The sequence below is a fragment of the Podarcis melisellensis genome (assembly GCF_964234715.1).
Source record: "Podarcis melisellensis genome assembly, chromosome: 3".
In the NCBI taxonomy this organism is placed as follows: domain Eukaryota; kingdom Metazoa; phylum Chordata; class Lepidosauria; order Squamata; family Lacertidae; genus Podarcis; species Podarcis melisellensis.
The window spans coordinates 100,129,478-100,150,204 of NC_138530.1; the positions used below are offsets into that span (position 1 = coordinate 100,129,478).

Consider the following 20,727-nt stretch of genomic DNA (forward strand, 5'->3'; position numbering starts at 1 on the left):
TTGGGGGGACTTCCTCCTCCCCCTCAGCAAAAAGGTGGGCAAGGGAAACCCCCCTGATTTAGCAGCCAGGCAAAACTGCTTGGACTTGTTCAGCAGCAGCAGCAGCAGCAGCAGCAGCAGCAGCTTTATTTAATCGTAGATGCAAATCTTCAGAGAAGGTGGAACAGAAACGAGCAAAGAAAAGGCAGAGCTCAGTTTCTTTTGCCTAGACCCTGGAAGTGGATTCAGGTTTGGTTGGAGGTTAGTACTGGGGGGGTGGGGGTGGATTACTTACGCACTCAGTCATCTGTTAATAATTGAAAAGAGGGATGAGGAACCAAAGGTGGCAAACTGGCATTTCTATCCAGCTTGGCACACGTTAAATGCAATTCAGTTGCACTTTGATTTTAGTGGAGGTGAGTGACGGAGTAGCAGGGGGCTTTTAGAAAGCAGAAGGGTCGAGTGTTGAAAAGAGAGGAAGGAGCAGAAGAGAAAGGGGTTTGAGACATAGCAGTGGACTCCTGAAAGACAACGGGGCAATTAGTTGGGTCAGCAAGTTGGGTAGGGGAAAGGAAATACTGTCATGGGGTAACTGCAAATGGAGTTGAAAGAACCAGAGGTTGCTCTCCTGAGATGTGAAAAATGGTAGGTGGGAAGGGGAGCGGGAAGTGGCTGGATAAAGAGAACAACACCCACCATTTTGAGGTCTGGGGGATAAGCAGGAGGAGTCCAGAAAATGAAGCATTGCAGGAACGAGCTTACATTAATAGTATATCAGGAGACAGGGGTGGGTGTTCCCTGGAAGGACTATTGTACTGTAACTGCACGGCAGCCAGAAATTCAACAAGAAAGCCCATTGCTTTGTCAGTGGGGCAGAGTGAGAGAAAAGCTGTCGGTTTTCTGGTGCTCTGGCTGCCAGGAATAGAAGCTCCTAGTTGGCAGCAATCACCTCTGCAGATTAAGAAGTCTAAAAATGTGTTCTAATGCTGTGGAACTTTGTGCGCACACTTGAGAGTAGCTAGTTCTAGTGGTACTTTCTTAGTGAACAGACTTAACACCTGGGCTAGGACTGAAAATTATTATCAGTTTTAAGAGGGCTGGTTATGCTTTGCCTGCCTTGCATTTGCAGTGCCAAGAGAAAAGGGGAGCTTTGATGTTTATATTGACTTGGATCCTAAGGCAGGTTAACTCAAGAGAAATTCCCTATCCCTTGTAGGTGGTTGAAATATACTGGGAGTCGAGTGTGGATTTCATGCTCTTTTTATTCAGCTCATAGTAGTGAGGAATGAAAGTTCCCCCCAAAAATATCTGGTTTATATACATTATTTACACAATGGGCCGCATCAGGTTGCGGATTTACTTCCACCTGGAGCTGGATTGGGTGGCTCCTGTGGACCAATCAGACTGTGGCATTCTGGATCCTATTGTTCTAGGACCAATCAGACTGCTGCCTTTTGGATACTATTGTTCTAGGACCAATCAGACTGCTGCCTTTTGGATCCTATTCAACTCAGTACATCAAAGTGGTGTAAGGGATGGAAGGATTAACCAAAATCAGACTTCAGATCTAGGATAACTTAAGGAAGTTGATGGAAGGAAACATGGGCATAGTCAAGGGGGGGCATAGTGAAGGGGACCTTCTAGGTCCACAAATAATATTGAAAAGCATTGAAAGCACTCAGTTATCTGAGGTTCTGTCCACACACACACAAACCCAGCAGAAGCCTGCCCTCTGCCGCACTGTCCTGTTTACGGGGTATTTAAACTCGTGATTTCCTAAAGAAAACTCAATAACTTTGACTGCTCTGCCTTCTAACAAGAATCCTGGCTACGCCCAGTAGAAGGAAAGTTTCTAGTCCTCTTCATTCCCACATCAGCCACTCATGCTGGAGCATTGTGGAGGGACCACATTGTTTAAGAGGACCCTCTGATTCTCGTTACACACTTTGGAAAGAATATATCTATAACTGCCAAACATATAGGATCGATTACAATAGCAGACATGCAAAGTTAACAATCTTCTTTAAAACTTGGAGAGAGTCAGTGACATGATTACCTAAATAAAATCACCCTCAGCATGAAGCTAAAGTAGTGGGGGAAAGTCTACCTGTTGAAGCATGAGAGTTGGAGTTTAACTGAAGAAGTTGAGTTTAACAATAAATTTCTGTTTTGGGGGAGCATGTTTTACCTTCGATGCAATTGCACTGAGACTCGATGAGTTTAGGAGAATAGGAAAGCCAAGTTAATTAATGGAAATATATACTTGATTGGAAAGATCATACTTCTGTCTAACACAGTTTGCAAGGAGCCTCGCTTGTTCTTTGTTCTCAGTAGAAGAAACATATAAAGATGTCTCATCTCCCAAGGTAAGGATGAAGAAGTAGGAAAATAAGGTCAGCAACCATGAGAGGATCAGTTGAGAACCTGAGGACAGGTCAGGTTAAAGAACAGTCTAGAAAGCTTGAAGCTTTCCTCCTTTTTTTGGATTATATTTTATTACATTTCAACATTTTTAGCATATACAATCAAAACACAATTTCATATTTTTGTCAGCTTCCGATGTCTTTTTCCATGGAGTTGTCGTTTCTCTCCTTCTGCTGCACCCTCTCTTCTATCTATCAAATCTTAACCACAATATTGTGTGCAAACCTACCAGCCTTTAGTACAAGCTGAGTTGTATCCCAACACTTTCGACACTGAATGTTCTGCCTGTTCGACTCATGGCCGTTTCCCCCTATTCTAATGCATCTTTCTCCTGCCTCCATTTTTAGGACAGTCCGCAATACTGTTCTACTGTGCAGCTGTTCAGTCAATTGTGTTGTGCTTGACAGAGTAGAAGACTACCCAAAACGATGGCTGGGAAGCCCAAGTTGCACTATGCTAATGGGAGAGGGAAGATGGAATCCATCCGCTGGCTGCTTGCAGCAGCTGGAGTGGAGGTTTGTGTGCCCATGAAAGGAAGAGGCGGGGCAAGGCTGGGTAGATGAACCAACAATGGCCAAAATAAATGGCCTCTTCTGCACAGGAAGCAGAAGATGCCACAGATGTCTTATCAACAATACTGTGTGTGCACATGTTCCTGTATATGTTCTTATATGCATTGATGAAGCATATGATGAAATAGAGTGTAGTCTTTCAAAAATACGCTCCTGCTTATGTCACTCAAGCAGTGAAGCCAATTTCCACCCACTTTTAAGGGTGTGGTTTTCTCAATTCTAGGCGTTCATACGCTGTATAGGAAATATCCGTCCAGAGGAAGCAAACACTTTGGCTGACAATTAAAAGACCATTTTTTTCATATTGACTCATACAGCGGAAGCCAATGCATGTTCACTTAGATGTGAGTCGCACTCAGCAGATATAGGATTGCAAGATCAATCATCTGCTAGGGAACCTGCGGCTATATTTTAGAATATATAATTTCTGACGTAATAGAAATGTCACCAGTAAGAGAGGGGAATCATAATACAGTCATACCTCAGAAGTTGAATGGAATCGGTTCTGGAAGTCTGTTCGACTTCCAAAACATTCGGAAAACAAGACATAGCTTCCGATTGGTAACAGGAAGGTACGGAACCCACGTCAGACGTTCGGGTTCCAAAGAACATTCTCAAACTGGCCAAAATGTTCAGCTTGCAAAGCGTTTGACTTCCAAGGTACGACTGTATTCCACAGCTACAGAGAGAGGGCCCAGGGGAATTGGATGTCTGGCATTGGTTCAGAGTTCTTTGTCTGGGTCTTATTTCAATGGGTTGAATGGCTTGTCTTTGGAAGCAATTTTTAGGAATATTCTTATATGAATAGCGTGGCTAATCTGCACCATGAAAATAAAAATAGCAAAGAAAATATGCATTGTGTAGAGTCTGAACATATGATTCCTGCAAAGACAAAGAGCCCATTTTCACCCAACCACTGCTTCTCTAATAGAAATCAGTTCAAATGAAGGGTACAGGTTGAGAAAAATGAAATTTAAAAGCTGTACTGCATCCTGCAGTTTTTCAAAAAATTCCAAGAAGCATCAGCTGCTCTTAAACTAAAATAAAAGATAAGTATCTGTTAATTATTCTCTGCAAGGTCAGCAAAGACTTGTAAAGTTAGGATTTTTTTAAAAAATTTGGCTGCTTTGTTTCAGTTTGAAGAAGAATTTATAGAGAAAAAGGAAGACTTGGAAAAATTACGGAATGGTAAGTCTATAGGTGTAAGTGTTGCCCACATGCGACTGCTTTAAAGAATGGCTCCTTATTGACTGAATCTGTTAAAAATAAAAACCACTTTGTCCTGGGGTCCATGTCAGTGTCTACACATAGTTATTTTCAGGGGTGAGATTGGTTCAGTCTTCCCTTGAACTAGAAAAACAATAGGGAATCTGGATTTAGGAATGTTGAAGAATTTCAAGCAAAGTGGAAATGGGAGGGGAAATTACCAGTGTTTGCTTATTTGTCTCATGTCCAGAAGAGAAATCAATCCAGTTGATGGGATTAAGCCTGAATAGCTTAGTTAGTTAGAGCAAGGTGCTGATAAACCCCAAGGTTGCAGGTTCCCTGTGTGGGACAGCTACATATTCCTGCATTGCAGGGGTTTGGGACAAGATGATCCTCAGGGTCCCTTCCAGCTCTACAATTCTATGATTGGTATGCATTGTTGTTGCTTTTTGTCCATAGACAATAAATAAATGATTGTTCCATTCATTCATTCATTCATTCATTCATTCATTCATTTCCTACCCTTCACCATAAGGTCCCAGGGTGGGTTACAACATTGAAACACAACATTAAAAACAATTTGAAACAATGTATACACACATGAAGGGACGCAGATGGCGCTGTGGGTTAAACCACAGAGCCTAGGCCTTGCCGATCAGAAGATCGGCGGTTCAAATCCCCTCGACGGGGTGAGCTCCCGTTGATCAGTCCCTGCTCCTGCCAACCTAGCAGTCTGAAAGCACGTCAAAGTGCAAGTAGATAAATAGGTACCTCTCCGCCGGGAAGGTAAATGGTGTTTCCATGCGCTGCTTTGGTTCGCCAGAAGTGGCTTAGTCATGCTGGCCACATGACCTGGAAGCTGTACGCTGGCTCCCTCGGCCAATAAAGCGAGATGAGTGCCGTAACCCCAGAGTCGGTTATGACTGGACCTAATGGTCAGGGGTCCCTTTACCTTTTATACACACATGAGATGTATACACACACAGACACACATTTGTGTTGCGCTTCCTTTGCATTAGAAGGAATGAGATGGCAAAAGATAACGACCATATGATTTACACAATGAGTTATGTAAGCCACGTAATTTCGCCAATGATTAACAGAATAAAAATAGCGCATGGAACAAATACAGGGTGGAAATAAAATGATGCCTTTCCATGTTCCTATTTGAGCTGTGCAGGCCAAAAGGGAGGCAGATTTTCCTGAAGAAAGATCTGTATCAGAGACTTAATACACCATTTTTAACTTTCAAAGAAGGCATTCTGAATCGATCTGAAGTATTGGTTTAAGCTACTTAAGTTGGTAAGGACTGAATCACTTATCCCACACCTTCCCCCTTTTTTAAAGATGGACAGCTCCTGTTTCAGCAAGTGCCCATGGTGGAAATGGATGGGATGAAGATGGTGCAGACGCGAGCTATTCTCTGCTACATTGCAGCAAAGCACAACCTCTACGGGAAGGACCTGAAGGAGAGAGCACTGTACTTATGAACATGTAGAATTCACTCTAGGTCTATTTTTTTAATAGAAAGCCAGCTCTTGACAGAAGCTGAAAATATGGGATGTATGCACTGAACTGCAAACATCCAGCTATCTTCTTGCTTTTGCATCTCTGTATTCCTAGAGCTAGAGCTAGCTATGTCACAATGTGACTCTTACAAGGAAATTTAGGCTATAGCTACTTGGGGAGAAAAACCATGCCATAACATGATAATGGCAAGCTTAACATAACTGTCAACTTTCCAACCATGTATGGAAGATGCCAGATTGAATATCAGAAAATGGAAAGACATTGCATATGTTATTTATAATACAGTATTAATTATTCTCTTATTTCTGTGTAGTTATGATATGCTCTAATTATATTTAGATTGACCTGTACTTTCACGATAATAATTGGGTGGTAATTTCTTGTCTGAGGATATGCAGCGTTAAAATGGGAAAACGGGAAGCCACGGGGGGTTATTGTTGTTGTTGTTTAGTCATTTAGTCATGTCCGACTCTTCGTGACCCCATGGACCAGAGCACACCAGGCACTCCTGTCTTCCACTGCCTCCCGCAGTTTGGTCAAACTCATGCTGGTAGCTTCGAGAACACTGTCCAACCATCTTGTCCTCTGTCGTCCCCTTCTCCTTGTGCCCTCCATCTTTCCCAACATCGGGGGGGGGGGTAGGAAGTCTAATAGGAATAGATGGAGAAAATATGTAGAATATGCGTATATGCATTGATACTTTGGAAAAATAAAAAATAAAATAATAGTAATAATAATAAAGCAAAAAGGAAAAGAAATAAGAGAAACTAACAAAACAAACCCTGAAAGTAACTGTGCTAATGGCTTCTTTCAGGATTGACATGTACGTGGAAGGAACAACTGATCTGATGGGGATGATAATGACGCTCCCTTTCCAGCCCCCTGAGAACAAAGAAAAGCAGACCAGCCTAATTTTTGAGAGGGCCACAACCAGATACTTCCCAGTTTATGAAAAGGTGAGGGATTGTCAGGTAGCAATGTAGAATATGCAGCTAGACCTTAACTGCTGAAGGTGTGTGGGGAGAACCATCTATGTTGTTGTTTAGTTGTTTAGTCGTGTCCGACTCTTCGTGACCCCATGGACCAGAGCACGCCAGGCACTCCTGTCTTCCACTGCCTCCCACAGTTTGGTCAGACTCATGTTTGTAGCTTCGAGAACACTGTCCAACCATCTTGTCCTCTGTCGTCCCCTTCTTCTTGTGCCTTCTTGTGCCCTCCATCTTTCCCAACATCAGGGTCTTTTCCAGGGAGTCTTCTCTTCTCATGAGGTGGCCAAAGTATTGGAGCCTCAGCTTCACGATCTGTCCTTCCAGTAAGCACTCAGGGCTGATTTCCTTCAGAATGAATATATTTGGATACGTATACCATCTATAGCAGCAGCAAAATTCTGCAGCAGCACTTAAATGGGGAATAGTAAACCTACAAGTCTACCAACATTTGGGGGGGGGTAGTACAACTCTCGCCACAACCCCAGAGTCGTCTGCAACTGGACTTAACTGTCAGGGTTCCTTTACCTTTACCTTTTTTACAACTTTCCTAATTCCTGACCATTGGCCATGCTGGCTTGGGTTGATGGGAGTTGGAGTCCAGCAAATATTTGTTTTCCCACCCCTGATGTCAAGTTCCAATGCTACTGAGCAGAGAATCACAGCAATGAGGGCCTTTCAGTGTTATGCAGTGGGATACATGCAGGTGTGTAAAATGTATACAGTGGTACCTCGGGTTACATACGCTTCAGGTTACAGACTCCGCTAACCCAGAAATAGTGCTTCAGGTTAAGAACTTTGCTTCAGGATGAGAACAGAAATCGTGCTCCGGCGGCGCAGCAGTAGCAGGGCGCCCCATTAGCTAAAGTGGTGCCTCAGGTTAAGAACAGTTTCAGGTTAAGTACAGACCTCCGGAACGAATTAAGTACTTAACCCAAGGTACCACTGTATTTGAATGAAAAAGCCAAGTGGCTGCTCTCATGGGACAGTCCCTGCCTGCCTCTCAGCCTTACATGTCTGAAACACAAAAGAAGCAGAAATAATCCACAAGGAGCCTCTGTTGCCCAGTCTGAGCCAGGGGTCTACAAACCCTCAACACTGACTTCTATTTCTTTGTATGCCACAGGTTTTAAAAGATCATGGACAAGATTTCCTGGTTGGTGGGAAGTTCAGCTGGGCAGATGTCCATCTGCTTGAAGCTATTCTGATGGTCGAAGAGATGAAGCCTGATGTTCTTTCTGCCTTTCCTCTGCTGCAAGTGAGTGAACTAGGACATGTTCTGAGAAATGAGATGGAACGGAAACTGTAAGACTGTGTGTATTCACAGAGTGCAAATACAGCAACTGGATAAACGTCAGTCATAGGAGTGTGTTGCACTTAGCATGTCATCATCTCTATGATGGTGATTATGGTGGTGTATGAGAGCAAGTCCAAGTGGCCATCTGGGGGATAAGTCTTATGTCAGGCATCTGGAAGTTTCTGTGGAGCAGGCATCTAGACTTCTGCATCTACTTTGCTTTATGATAAAAGTGCTTCATTTCTTGGCTAGAATTGCCTTACTTTGATGCATTACAAGACAACCTGACCAAAAAAAGGCTCACCAGATCATAGAGTTGGAGGGGCCTTGTAGAAAAACTATAGAGAAAGTTCGGATTTCACATGTGGCTTGAGGACCATGGGACAATAGGACCACCGATCTTCTCCTTCCCATAGGTGATTGAATGTGAAAATTATTGTTAGTGTGTTCATTAATCAGTCAGAATCTTTATTTGTTTGTGTGGGAATGTTCAAGGATGCAGGAGAGGCTATATTGTCTGATAATAGCCTTTCCAACTTGTGTTAACAAGTTTACAATTTAGCAGAGTAGCATTCCCCTTTTTAAACTTGCAGCAGATACGTTTGCTCAGGCTCGCTAAAGCCTCTATAAAAACTGTTCTGGTATTTTCCCCTCATTCTCTCATAAAAGATAAGACACGGCACAGTCTCCTATAAAAGTATTAAAAGGTTTACTCACACATCATTCTGTTCACAATAGGATCCCAGAAGGCAGACTTAGCTTACCGTAGAAAAGTAACATATACCTGGAAACTATCTCATAAGAAGACAGTACCTTTGTCCTCTCTTGGCTGGAGCCAAGAGAGCATCTTTGGCTAAGCAGATGTTGCTTCTTCAATGCATGTAGTCAAAAAGAGAGGGAGATGGCTGCCCTGCCCTGTGCTTTTGTTGTTACCTGTACAGGTGAGGCCACACCCACTTCTGGTCACATGCAGAGGAAGTCTGTCCCAGCCCAGAAGGAAAAAGCAATTTTACCTGCTGGCTGGACAAACATTCATCCCCATGTGTAAACATGTTCACTCTGAGAATGTTATACTTTACTGCTCTTGTGTTTCACATCCCACAGTTTGCGGGAATGGGATTTCTATTATAGTCAAACCAGCCTTTTACCCAATTTTATTTTATGAATCTGAAATAAATAGGGAAGGGAGCAAATTGAGACACACACACCCCACACATTACTAATAACTCATGTAATATTTATGGGTTTTCTTTTTAAAAACTTTTTATTAACACATACTGCACTACTTCATTAATTTAGTCTCATGGGCTTAATTTTTTCTGTATGGTTTTTGAATGCTTGAAAAACAAGCTACTGCTTATTAATGAACAGATAGATTGCTTTTCAAAATTCCTCCATCAAATGACCATTTAAAAACTTTGTGATTTTAAACTTTTATCATATGATAAAAGAGCTGCTTGGAATGACATAATCTTCAACACATGTCTAGAAATTATTATTATTATTACTAAACTTGTAGAAAAATCTAAAATTCTCAAAGTACTGCACGCATTTTGAAAGTAAAAATGGCGCTTGCCCCCAAGCTTGCAATTATACACACGATACAAAAGGAAAAAGGAATGGGGAGGGAAGAGGAAAGCAAACATTTGAAGCCAATGGATGGGGCCAGGCCCAGTGGTGGAGCTGTACAGACTGCACATGTGTGGCATCTCGCGCGTGTGCACTCCTTATGGAATGCCGCACATGTGCAGTCCATACGGGCTGCTGCACAAGCAGTATCCCGTACGGACAGCGCACGAGAGCAGCAGCCCATATGGATGGCACACGCCCTCTGCCGCTCTACAGCTGGGGGGAGGCAGGGGCCATCTTGTCACCCCTCCCAGAGTGGCACCTGGGGCGGCCCACCCCCTCCACCCCCCTTCCTACACCCCTGGCCACCCCTGGTCTTCTTCTCCAATATGTGAACTGCATTTTTGTGTAAGTCCATCTATGTTGGTACCTTTTTCTTAGAAGTGCTTCTTGTTTTTCAATCTAGGACTTCAAGGCAAGGGTAAGCAACATCTCCACAATTAAGAAATTCTTGGAGCCAGGCAGCCAGAGGAAATTTGAATTAGACGACAAGGCTCTTCAAGAGATCAGGAAGATTTTCAACATCTGAGAACATCTGCTATGAAGATCACTACAAATACTGGCATGATTTTAACAAATCTGTGTGACTTCTTTTTACTAGTTGGAGGATTAACAGTGTTGTCCTATTCATGTCTATTCAGCATTAGTTCCATTTGAATTCAGTGTAGCTTACTTCTGGGTAAATGTAGGTATAGAATTGGAGCCTAAATCCGTAAAATAGTATTTCCTCTTGGTTCTATAGTCTCAAATGCTTTTGATTGCAAACTCTTGAAAAATGGAGTAGATGAGAACTCTTTTGTGAAGATTCTGAGGCCTCCTTTAGATATTAATCTAATGCAACGTTCCCAAACTTGGTATGAAACCTTCCAGGGGTTTTGTACTACAGTTCCCATCAGCTACAGCCAGCACGGCCAACAGTCAAAGAATGAAATTGCCAGAGCCAACAAACATTTGATATTGTGCAAGGATTTTTTTCAGCCGGAACTCACTGGAACTGAGTTCCACCACCTCTCTGGTTCATTCCAGAGTTCAAATGCTACTGAGTAGAGGATCATCATAATGGCACTGTGTAAATCCACAAAAGGAGATGATGATAATACTGTGTGATAGTAGAATAAAATGAAATAAAGCATTCTACAGCTTTTGTACTTCAGTGCCATGTTTTACTTGAGTAGTCAATAACATGTCTGTTCTGTCATGACTAGTTCCTGTTGTGCTTTACGTAGATGTGACGGGATCTGTGTGGTCCTGCTGGATTAGAGGCAAGCAAAATATATCCTATTAACGTACTCCCTGCCAGAAAATGACCTGTTTTCATAGCCTTCTACAGCAATTAGACTGACCAGCCATAGCAGCAATCTTTACCAGTCCACCATGCTATCCTCAAGGAACGTTCTTCTCAGTTTTATGATTTGTCACAAATTTGTAAAAGCCAGACAACAAATATGTGATTTTCACTTGATCATCCGGATCAGGTATCTTACATAACAAAACAAAAATAATTTCTGGATTGCCTGTAGAAATCCAGTTTTGCATACCTTTAATTGTAGTGATCTATTCAGCTCAACCCCTATCAAAAGATGGGTGGGACCAACAGGGAAGCCCTGTGTATTTGACCTTTTCCTGTATTTTGTGGCTAGCAGCTGCAACCAGAGACTGCAGTGGCCTCCTGCCCAGTTATACAAAGGTTTCATTGAATATACAGTACTAAGACCAGGAATGTTTGCCCTCAGTGCAGCTGTACAGATTTACAATAAACCGAGTTGCATCATGTTACTCAAGCTTGAGACAACCTTTCCCATTGTGAATTAACTTTGAGTGACTGATTTGTTGTAGGTGAAATGTCTCACGAAAGGCAGAGTAAGTGTTTTTCTATTTGCAATAGGGAGTTTCTGCTACAGATAAGCTGTTCTCTCCTCTCAGAAGGTGGAGCTTCTGAGCTTTTATAACCCTGAGCCACACAAGTTCGGGGCTCATTCTGCTTGAGAAGAACTTCCACTTGTTCAGAACTTGCAGCAGGTTAGTATTCCAAGGTAAATGATTGCTTTGGAGAGTCATTGCTCAAGAGCAACACCCTGGACAGAGGACTAGTGCAGGGACAATTTCCAAAGACCTCACCTCTGCCCAAAGGTTTTCTTCTTCTTACCTGCAGAGTACTAAAGGTTTGTGGGTTGGGAGGCGGGGATACTGTAATCCTCAGACCTGTAATCCTCAGAACAGAAACATTTCCCTTTGGACAGACCAAAGGCAGGAGCTGGGCAGTGGGCAGAGTTCTAAAAATGATATGGGGTTGGTCTTTGTTGCACCTCAGAGGAAAAAGAAATCTTAGGTAAGAATGGGAGAGAAATTAGATTCATTTTTGTTATTTACTGAGTTGAATAGGATCCAAACTGCAGCAGTCTGATTGGTCCTAGAACAATAGGATCCAAAATGCAGCAGTCTGATTGGTCCTAGAACAATAGGATTCAGAATGCAGCAGTCTGATTGGTCCTAGAACAATGCAGCAGTATGATTGGTCAGCAGGAGCCACCCAATCCAGCTCAAGATAGAAGTGAATCCGCAACCTGATTGGCATACAGAAGAAGTCCGGAATTAGCCAATCACGTGCAGCCCATTGTGTAAATAATGTATATAAAGCAGATACTTTGAGGGGACTTCCATTCCTCCTCACCACTACGAGCTGAATAAAGAGCATGAAATCACTTTGCGACTCTGAGTATATTTCAGTTTTTAAAATAGTAACTCACTAAATTTCATTTTTCAAAAACATAGCTATCCCTTGAAATTTGACTGCAGTTCTCCAGCCAAACAATGTGCAAAAACACATATGGTGAGGTAAAATGTGCATATAAATGCATATATTATTGAAAAGAATGTAGAAAATGGGTGTGGTTATCCAGGGTTGAGGAGGGTGTAGATGCCATCCAACTGTTTTAGGGACTCCACTCTGGATTTGCTTAGCCTTTTCTTCCTAGGGCAATCCTTCCTCCTTAGCCTTTTCTTCCTAGGGCAATGGAGGTTTAGGGTCAGAGGCTACCCCTCCTAGATGGGTTACCTTCCCAGATTGATGAGCCCCACCTGCCCCTCACTTCCCTCTACAGCATGTGCAGTAACCGCCTTCTTGACCCTTGGACCCACTATTGGTCTCATCCCTCAACCTGCCAGAGCCTGTCCTTGCATGGAGGGGAGGTCCCTAACTCACATAGGTTTGAGACCCTTCAGCTATCCTTATCTGGTTGAGCCAGCCAGTCAAAGAGGTGGTACTTCAGATGTGATTCATCACTACAAACTCCCATCATCCCTGGCGGTTGGCCATGGTGGAAAGCCATGTTACCAGACTTGCCTGAGGAGATGAGAGGCAGCTGATGGCAATGGCAATGGTGCAAGTATGAGGGGGAAGTTGCAATTTTGTGGCTCTGGGAACATCATGGACCGTGGCTGTCCAAGAGGGGGTGAGCAGGAGCTGGGACCGAACGACGGGAGCTCACCTTGCTGTGGGGATTTGAACCACCGACCATACAATCGGCAAGTCCTAGGCACTGAGGTTTTACCCCCAGCGCCACCCGCGTCCCCCGCAAGTACGAGGGGGAAGTTACAATTTTGTGGCTCTGGGAACATGGACTGTGGCTGTTCAAGAGGGGGTGATAGTCATAGATCATGGGTAGGCAAACTAAGGCCCGGGGCCCGGATCTGGCCCAATTGCCTTCTAAATCTGGCCCACAGATGGTCTGGGAATCAGCATGTTTTTACATGAGTAGAATGTGTCCTTTTATTTAAAATGCATCTCTGGGTTTTTTGTGGGGCCTGCCTGCTGTTTTTACATGAGTAGAATGTGTGCTTTTATTTAAAATGCATCTCTGGGTTATTTGTGGACCATAGGAATTCATTCATTTTTTTCCCCAAAATATAGTCCAGCCCCCCACAAGGTCTTTGGGACAGGGTACTGGCCCCCTGTCGAAAAGGTTTGCTGACCCCGTCATAGATAGTTGGGGGTTTTTTAACTCTTGCTTCCTATTTTATCTGCTTGTGCTCCATGATTATGAAAAAGAGTTGGTTAAAAAAAATAAACCAGAAGGCTTTAGTATGAAATCCTTTCTTGCTGTAAGCAATCACCAGAGCACCAATTTGAACAGTTGTCCTGCTCTGCAGTGGTTTCCCTGTCAAACATGACCTCTCAATCTCTCTCTTTGTCTTTCATCATAACAGGAAAGCAAACACTTAGGAACATGGCTGGGAAACCTAAGCTTTACTACTTCAATGGAAGGGGCCGAATGGAAACCATAAGGTGGCTGTTGGCTGCAGCAGGAGTCGAGGTTTGTTTGTCTTCAGAATTTCTCTGAGAAAGCACCTTTCCCCCACCCCCAAAAAAGAATCAAGGGAACTGTTGTTTTTCCAGCATTCTTATATTTCAGGCAGTTTCCAAATTTGGGTCCAGCATTATCATTTGTGAGTGAGGTGCCTGCTTCAGGTGGGGGATTTTATCTATCCTGGAAGGGGCAGCTAATTGATCAGTTATCTTCATTCATTATTATTGTACTTTTGCTGCTAAGCGGGGGGGGGGGGAGACATGATTGTGTGGACAGGCGGAGTCCCTCAAACCCTGTGTGTCCCCTGTGTGCAATAACGACTCAAGACAACGTGCTATGGGATTAAAATTGGCCACAACTTTATTATGTTTCAGATGTGGGTAGACCTTGGCTCAGGCATTGGATGTTTATCCCTCTCAGTCCCCTGCCAGGGATCTGGGGAACATCAGGGTTATCCGGTGGGGGTGGATGGGCTGGCTCTGGAGAACATATGTTCAAGAAGAGAGAGCCTGCCCCTGTTATGCCGCTGTCGCAAGGAAAGCAATGACAACCTCCACTTCTACGGCCGAAGCCTCCCCTCAAACAACACCTTTAACGGGGAACCCTGGTATCGCCGCCACAAAGAGAAGGGGGGCATGAGTCACTGCTGCACGCCCCCACCCCCCCACCCCCCGTTTAGGGAAGATAGACTAAAGGATTCTGCCCAAGACCTGATACCACCAAAGTTGTGACGTTTTGCTATGGGAAAGGCAAACCTGCCAATGCAGGAGAATTCCTTTCCGGCCCTTCAACAGCAACCTTGACGCAGCAGCGCCCACATACCTGTGGAGAAAAGGTTAACCTGCAAAATAAGTCTTAACTGATGGTGGGTAGGGTGGGAGAAGCTCTGGAGCCAACTGACAATTCCCAGGTAAGATCCTCCCCCTATTGTATGGGCAGGTGGTCCCTCAGCAACTGGCTGAGGTAGGCAGAGATCTCCAGGTGTCCCAGCTGGGGAAGGCCAAGCCAAGCCTGTGCTAATGGTGCCACATAGGGTCCAGGGGGCTGCACATGACCACGCAAAGGGTGCCCCCCCATTTAATGTGGGGAGTGGTCATTGTGGGATTTACTGCTTCAAGTGCTAAAATGATATGACTAGCCTGTAGTACTTGATTTGTGCATGGGAAACATTTGTTGTTCTGTCCCAGACAGAGAAAATTATTGGGCGGGCTGGCCCAGAATTCGGCTGGGAAAGGGGAGTTTTCATCAAATTTTCTCCAGTAGTTTGAAAATTTGAAAGGCCCTGTGTCATTTTTAGAGCCTGAAATTATTTCATGAGACCCTTGAAATATTCTGCCTCTTTTATTTTTTAGTTTGAAGAACAATTAATTGAGACCAAAGAAGATCTAGAAAAATTAAAGCATGGTGAGTATGTTATCTGAATATCAGTGGGACTGTCTTCTAGTACAGTAAAGCCTTATAGTCTTAATAGCAGGGGTTTTCAAAGTGGATTTGTGCATTGTGCACACTTTCAGGCAGGAATATGTGTCAATACACAGTTGTGATCTGGTTATATTGCATTTTTCTCTCTTTGAAAGAAAAGAGAGTTTTCCAGATACCCATAACACATACCACTCAACTCTGCATTGTGCAGAATGGTTTACTTGTTTTTTAGCTGGAGAACAGAAGTAGCTTAAATAACATGCAAAACTAGTTTCCAATGGTTGATTGCTGTACTAATTTAGTACATGTTCTGCAAAAGGGTTTTGAGGGGAAAGCAGAGGCAAACATGATTATCGCAAAGGCAAAATCGAAAAGTAAAGGCTCAAAATCAAAGCATGGCTTGGGAGATGCTCCTGAAAATTTAATTTCCATAGTAATTACCTGGGAGGATGGACTGATTTTTCATTTTCCTTTCACAAGGCGGAGACCTGCTCTTTCAGCAAGTGCCCATGGTGGAAATGGATGGGATGAAGATGGTGCAGACCTGAGCTATTCTCAACTACATTGCCGCCAAATACAATCTCTACGGGAAGGACGTGAAGCAGAGAGCACTGTAACATTCCTCTACGTTTGGTTACTAAATGCATACTTTGGTTGGCTGTACATGATATAAGATCATCTCTGCTATGTCATATGATCTACTGACGAGTTATGAGTCAGCATGTTTCATCTTGGGCAAGAAAGGGTCCAGTATGAGGTAATTTGACCTCCCAGTCCCAGCAAAGTTCAATGAATTTTCATGTAATCCCAATAGGAGATTGGGAGGTCATTGTCCCTTCCCAATGTTTGGTTTTGGGGGGGGGGTTCTTGAGAATGTATAAAATTGATTTTTGATATAAGGCTTTCCTTATAAAAGGTGTAGCTGGTGAAGACCACTATAAAGTCAAGCAAATTATAGGGGCTTTTGTTGCATAGAGCGAGGCTCTTTCCAGGGAAAATGCCCTTTCTCCAACATACAGGATCATTGTACTTGTTTTTCTGCTGGGTCATCACACATTTTTGCCTGTGACACTACTGCCCAATTCCCCCACAAGGTTTTGGCTCTGCATTATCATAATTAGTACTATTGCTGTTGCTGCTGCTACCACTACTGTTTTTCTTGTTTCAAACTTTTTTATTAAATTTTCCAAATTTTACACAACGCAAAATAACAAAAAGCAAAACATACAAAAACAAAAACAAACATACATTCAAAACTTCTTACAGATAAAGATCCAAATTACATTCCATTATTGAGAGACTTCCTCAAATCCTTCCTAACTGATTTTCATTAAATCTCATTTTAGCAATTTTCCAATATCCACTTTCTAATAAAAGTAACCTGTTCAAATTACTAATTTCCTTTCTTTCCATACTATTCTGAATCCATAATCTTATACAACCACTACTGTTTTTCTTATTACTATCTGAATATGGGAAGAGGAAACACTTTCTCTTTCAAATAGGATTGATATGTATTGCGAAGGTGCTATGGATCTGAATGAATTGAAAAAGATGCTTCTCTTCAAGCCAGCTGACAGCAAGGAGAAAGAGTTTGCAAACGTTATTGAAAAAGCCACCACCAGATACTTTCCAGTCTTTGAAAAGGTATGGGGCGAAGGAAACTTACAAACCTTTTAACAGAACAAAGTCACCTATGCTCAGCTGGAGTTGGCAGCTGGTAATGTTGATAGGACTGCTTGGCTCATCAAAAATCATTTCCTTATTCCTTGTATTTTCCAAGCTTCTGAGCTAAAAGTAAAAAAAGTAAAACAAAAAATTAGTTGTGTGAGAGAAGATCAGGAATCACACACAGTCAGTGGCATAGCGTGGGTTGTCAGGACCCGGGGCAAGGCAAATGATTTGCACCCCCTAACCCATGGATTTGGGACGCAGGTGGCGCTGTGGGTTAAACCTCAGCGCCTAGGACCTGCTGATCGTATGGTCGGCGGTTTGAATCCCCGTGGCGGGGTGAGCTCCCGTCTTCGGTCCCAGCTCCTGCCCACCTAGCAGTTCAAAAGTACCCTTAAGTGCAAGTAGATAAATAGGTACCGCTTTATAGCGGGAAGGTAAACGGTGTTCCGTGTGCTGCGCTGGTGCCGGTTCACCAGAGCAGCTTCGTCACGCTGGCCACGTGACCCGGAAGTGTCTGCGGACAGCGCTGGCTCCCGGCCTTTAGAGTGAGATGAGCACACAACCCTAGAGTCTGACAAGACTGGCCCGTACCGGCAGGGGTACTTTTACCTTTACCCATGGATTTGCGCCCCCTAACCCGTGGACTTGCGCCCCCTAACCCTAACCCCCAGATGTTGCGCCCGGTGCGGCCGGCCCCCCCTGCACCCCCACGCTATGCCACTGCACAGAGTTCGTTTCCATGTGAACTCTGATCTCAGAATCTGCCCTGCCTCATTGAAACATGACAAGCAGTGGTTTGGGAAGAGGGAACGTAATGATCAAGCTTCTCTTTCTTAGCCAGCTGTTTGTTAGAAGACATGAATCCGAACTGATACAAATACTCTCGATCTCCTGATACAATATAATCTGGGCGCGTGATATTCAAAAGTGGTTCAGATATAGATTCTCCATTTTGTGTATGTACCTGAAGTACTCTTCAAACATTTCCTGCTCTATAGGTCCTCAAAGATCATGGACAAAATTACCTGGTAGGAAATCAGCTCAGCAGAGCAGATATCCAATTGCTTGAAACCAGAGCTGAAGGCTGATATTCTCTCCAAATTCCCTCTTTTAAAGGTAAGCATGCTTACTGAAGCATAAGCAAAGTTCTAGTATGGCACTTTTATTCTTTGCATATCTAAAACACCATTGTCTCTGGATTTCTATTGCACAAAGTCTAAATCACACAGGAGGCCCACATTCATGGATAAGCCTCCTGTGAATTAAAATTAGACACAAACTGGTAACCTACCTACGATTATAGACCTGCAATGGAGCTCAAATGTTGACCTCCCTCTCCAAAGGTGCATGCCTGAATTAACTGGGTTTAGAGTGCTGTGGGTTAAAGCCTCAGTGTCTAGGGCTTGCCGATCGAAAGGTCGGTGGTTCGAATCCCCGCGGTGGGGTGCGCTCCTGTCTTTCGGTCCCAGCACCTGCCAACCTAGCAGTTCGAAAGCACCCCTGGGTGCAAGTAGATAAATAGGGACCGCTTACTGGCGGGAAGGTAAACGCCGTTTCCGTGTGCTGCGCTGGCTCACCAGATGCAGCTTTGTCACGCTGGCCACGTGACCCGGAAGTGTCTCCGGACAGCGCTGGCCCCTGGCCTCTTAAGTGAGATGGGCGCACAACCCCAGAGTCTGTCAAGACTGGCCCATACAGGCAGGGGTACCTTTACCTTTACCTGAGTATTGTAGTTTCATTATTGACTATGAAATCATAGTAACCGTAAGCGGCAAATGATTATTTGGGGATGCCACCATTTCTCCTTTTGTCTTCTAAAATATTTTGTTCTCTCTCTTAGGCCTTTAAAGAGAGAATAAGCAACATCCCAACAGTGAAGAAATATCTGCAGCCTGGTAGTCAAAGAAGACCACCAGCAGATGAAAATGCTATTGAAAAGGCAATGAAAATTTTCGCCTGAATCAGGGCTGAGGATCACAAATGATGCACTATTATATTCACAGGCAATGGACAAAAACTGAAATGGGACCACAATGGCACAGTGTAAATCCACAAAGCTACAGTAGGAATCAAAATAACTAACAGAACAAAAGGAAGTAGTGATAATACTGTGCTGCACTACACTAAAATGAAATAAAGCATTCTACAACTTTTGTATTCTGGTTGTTTTAGTTCCAGTATGACGTCATTTACATTAATCTTAAACAACAGGGGAACACATAAGCAGCCTTGTCATACATTTTGTTGTCGCCGGAATTGGAGCTGACAACTGACAGTTTACACCTACTCTCACTCTCACACACATTTCAAAGTATAATATCCTAATAAATGTAAATAACTGACACTCTGTGTTTTAGTTCCAAAGTTTTAACCACAACTTTTCTCTTGCCCAGTCTATCATCACAGATTTAACTTGTTCACCCTTTGTATGCCATTCCAACAATAAATTTCATATTTTAGACAAATTTTTAACTTTAGATTCTGTTTCCAACTTAGTTTTTTCTAAAACAAAACCATTTTTCTTAATTTTCACAATTCATTAATCTGATGGTAATGTAATGTAGCCAATTTATTTTATCTAACAATTAGAGAGAAGACTTCTCTCCCTTTTCGCTTTTATAATGAGGGTCTATGCTTTGCATTCCGGGACGCAGGTGGTGCTGTGGGTTAAATCACAGACCCTAGGACTTCCCAATCAGAAGGTCAGTGGTTTGAATCCCCGCGACGGGGTGAGCTCCTGTTGCTCGGTCCCTGCTCCTGCCAACCTAGCAGTTCGAAAGCACGTCAAAGTGCAAGTAGATAAATAGGTACCGCTCCGGCAGGAAGGTAAACGGCGTTTCCGTGCACTGCTCTGGTTTTCCAGAAGCGGCTTAGTCATGCTGGCCACATGACCCGGAAGCTGTACACCGGCTCCCTCGGCCAATAAAGCGAGATGAGCGCCGCAACCCCAGATTTGGTCACGACTGGACCTAATGGTCAGGGGTCGCTTTACCTTTACCTATGCTTTGCATTCAGCAGGAAGGTCCATTTAAAATGAAATATGATCAAGGTAATCATAGACCACACCAAATAATTGTGGGGTGGGGGTGGGGGAATGAAAGCAGAATTTCTTCCATGAAGAAAACACTGTATATTTCCCAGACAATGGATTCTACTAAATAGTTGCTATAGCGGGAGCTGGCACAGCGACTCATGCTAGCACAACAAGGATCCCCCCCATGTCCTCCATGCCTTCCCAAACAGCTCTGGGGGTAGGTCAGGATGACACACAGAGGGAGGAGAAGGGAAGTCATTCTGTCTGGCAAGAAACAATGTTTGTGTTGGCAGAATGATCATAATAGCGCAACACTGAACTCCTCCCAATCGATTGTATCCAACCCTGCCATTCCACTCACAAAGCAGGAACAACTCCTCTCCTCTGCAGCCACCATGCAACCTCAAAATCTGCTCCAGGGTGCTGGAGGAACCTCTCAGAGCAGATTTGGGAGGGGACATAGGAAGAGGACACACATCCAGGGCACACACCCCTCTCTCCTCTTTTGACCCATGCAGAAAAGCTGAGAAGAGACATTATCACCTGCCTAGGAGTGGGAGGCCTCTTGGGCTTGCTGACCGGAAGGTTGGCGGATCAAATCCACACAACGGGGTGAGCTCCCATTGCCCTGTCCCAGCTTCTGCTAACCTGGCAGTTCAAAAGCACA

At 43.7% G+C, this 20,727-nt stretch overlaps 1 protein-coding gene across 1 annotated transcript in view; it reads left to right on the forward strand.

Annotated features, from left to right (window-relative positions):
* LOC309366320 (uncharacterized protein) overlaps window positions 1-19,179 on the forward strand; it is a 33,936-nt gene extending 14,757 nt beyond the window's left edge. The window contains 16 exon segments of the mRNA XM_081904771.1: window positions 63-240; window positions 2,811-2,918; window positions 4,112-4,163; window positions 5,529-5,661; window positions 6,526-6,667; window positions 7,824-7,955; window positions 10,030-10,149; window positions 11,579-11,642; window positions 13,830-13,936; window positions 15,283-15,334; window positions 15,833-15,897; window positions 15,901-15,965; window positions 16,858-16,999; window positions 18,025-18,098; window positions 18,100-18,142; window positions 18,867-19,179. Of these exon segments, the coding sequence (XP_081760897.1) occupies window positions 63-240; window positions 2,811-2,918; window positions 4,112-4,163; window positions 5,529-5,661; window positions 6,526-6,667; window positions 7,824-7,955; window positions 10,030-10,149; window positions 11,579-11,642; window positions 13,830-13,936; window positions 15,283-15,334; window positions 15,833-15,897; window positions 15,901-15,965; window positions 16,858-16,999; window positions 18,025-18,098; window positions 18,100-18,142; window positions 18,867-18,986 (1,597 nt within the window). The 3' untranslated portion in view covers window positions 18,987-19,179.
* Window positions 19,180-20,727: the final 1,548 nt, after the last annotated feature.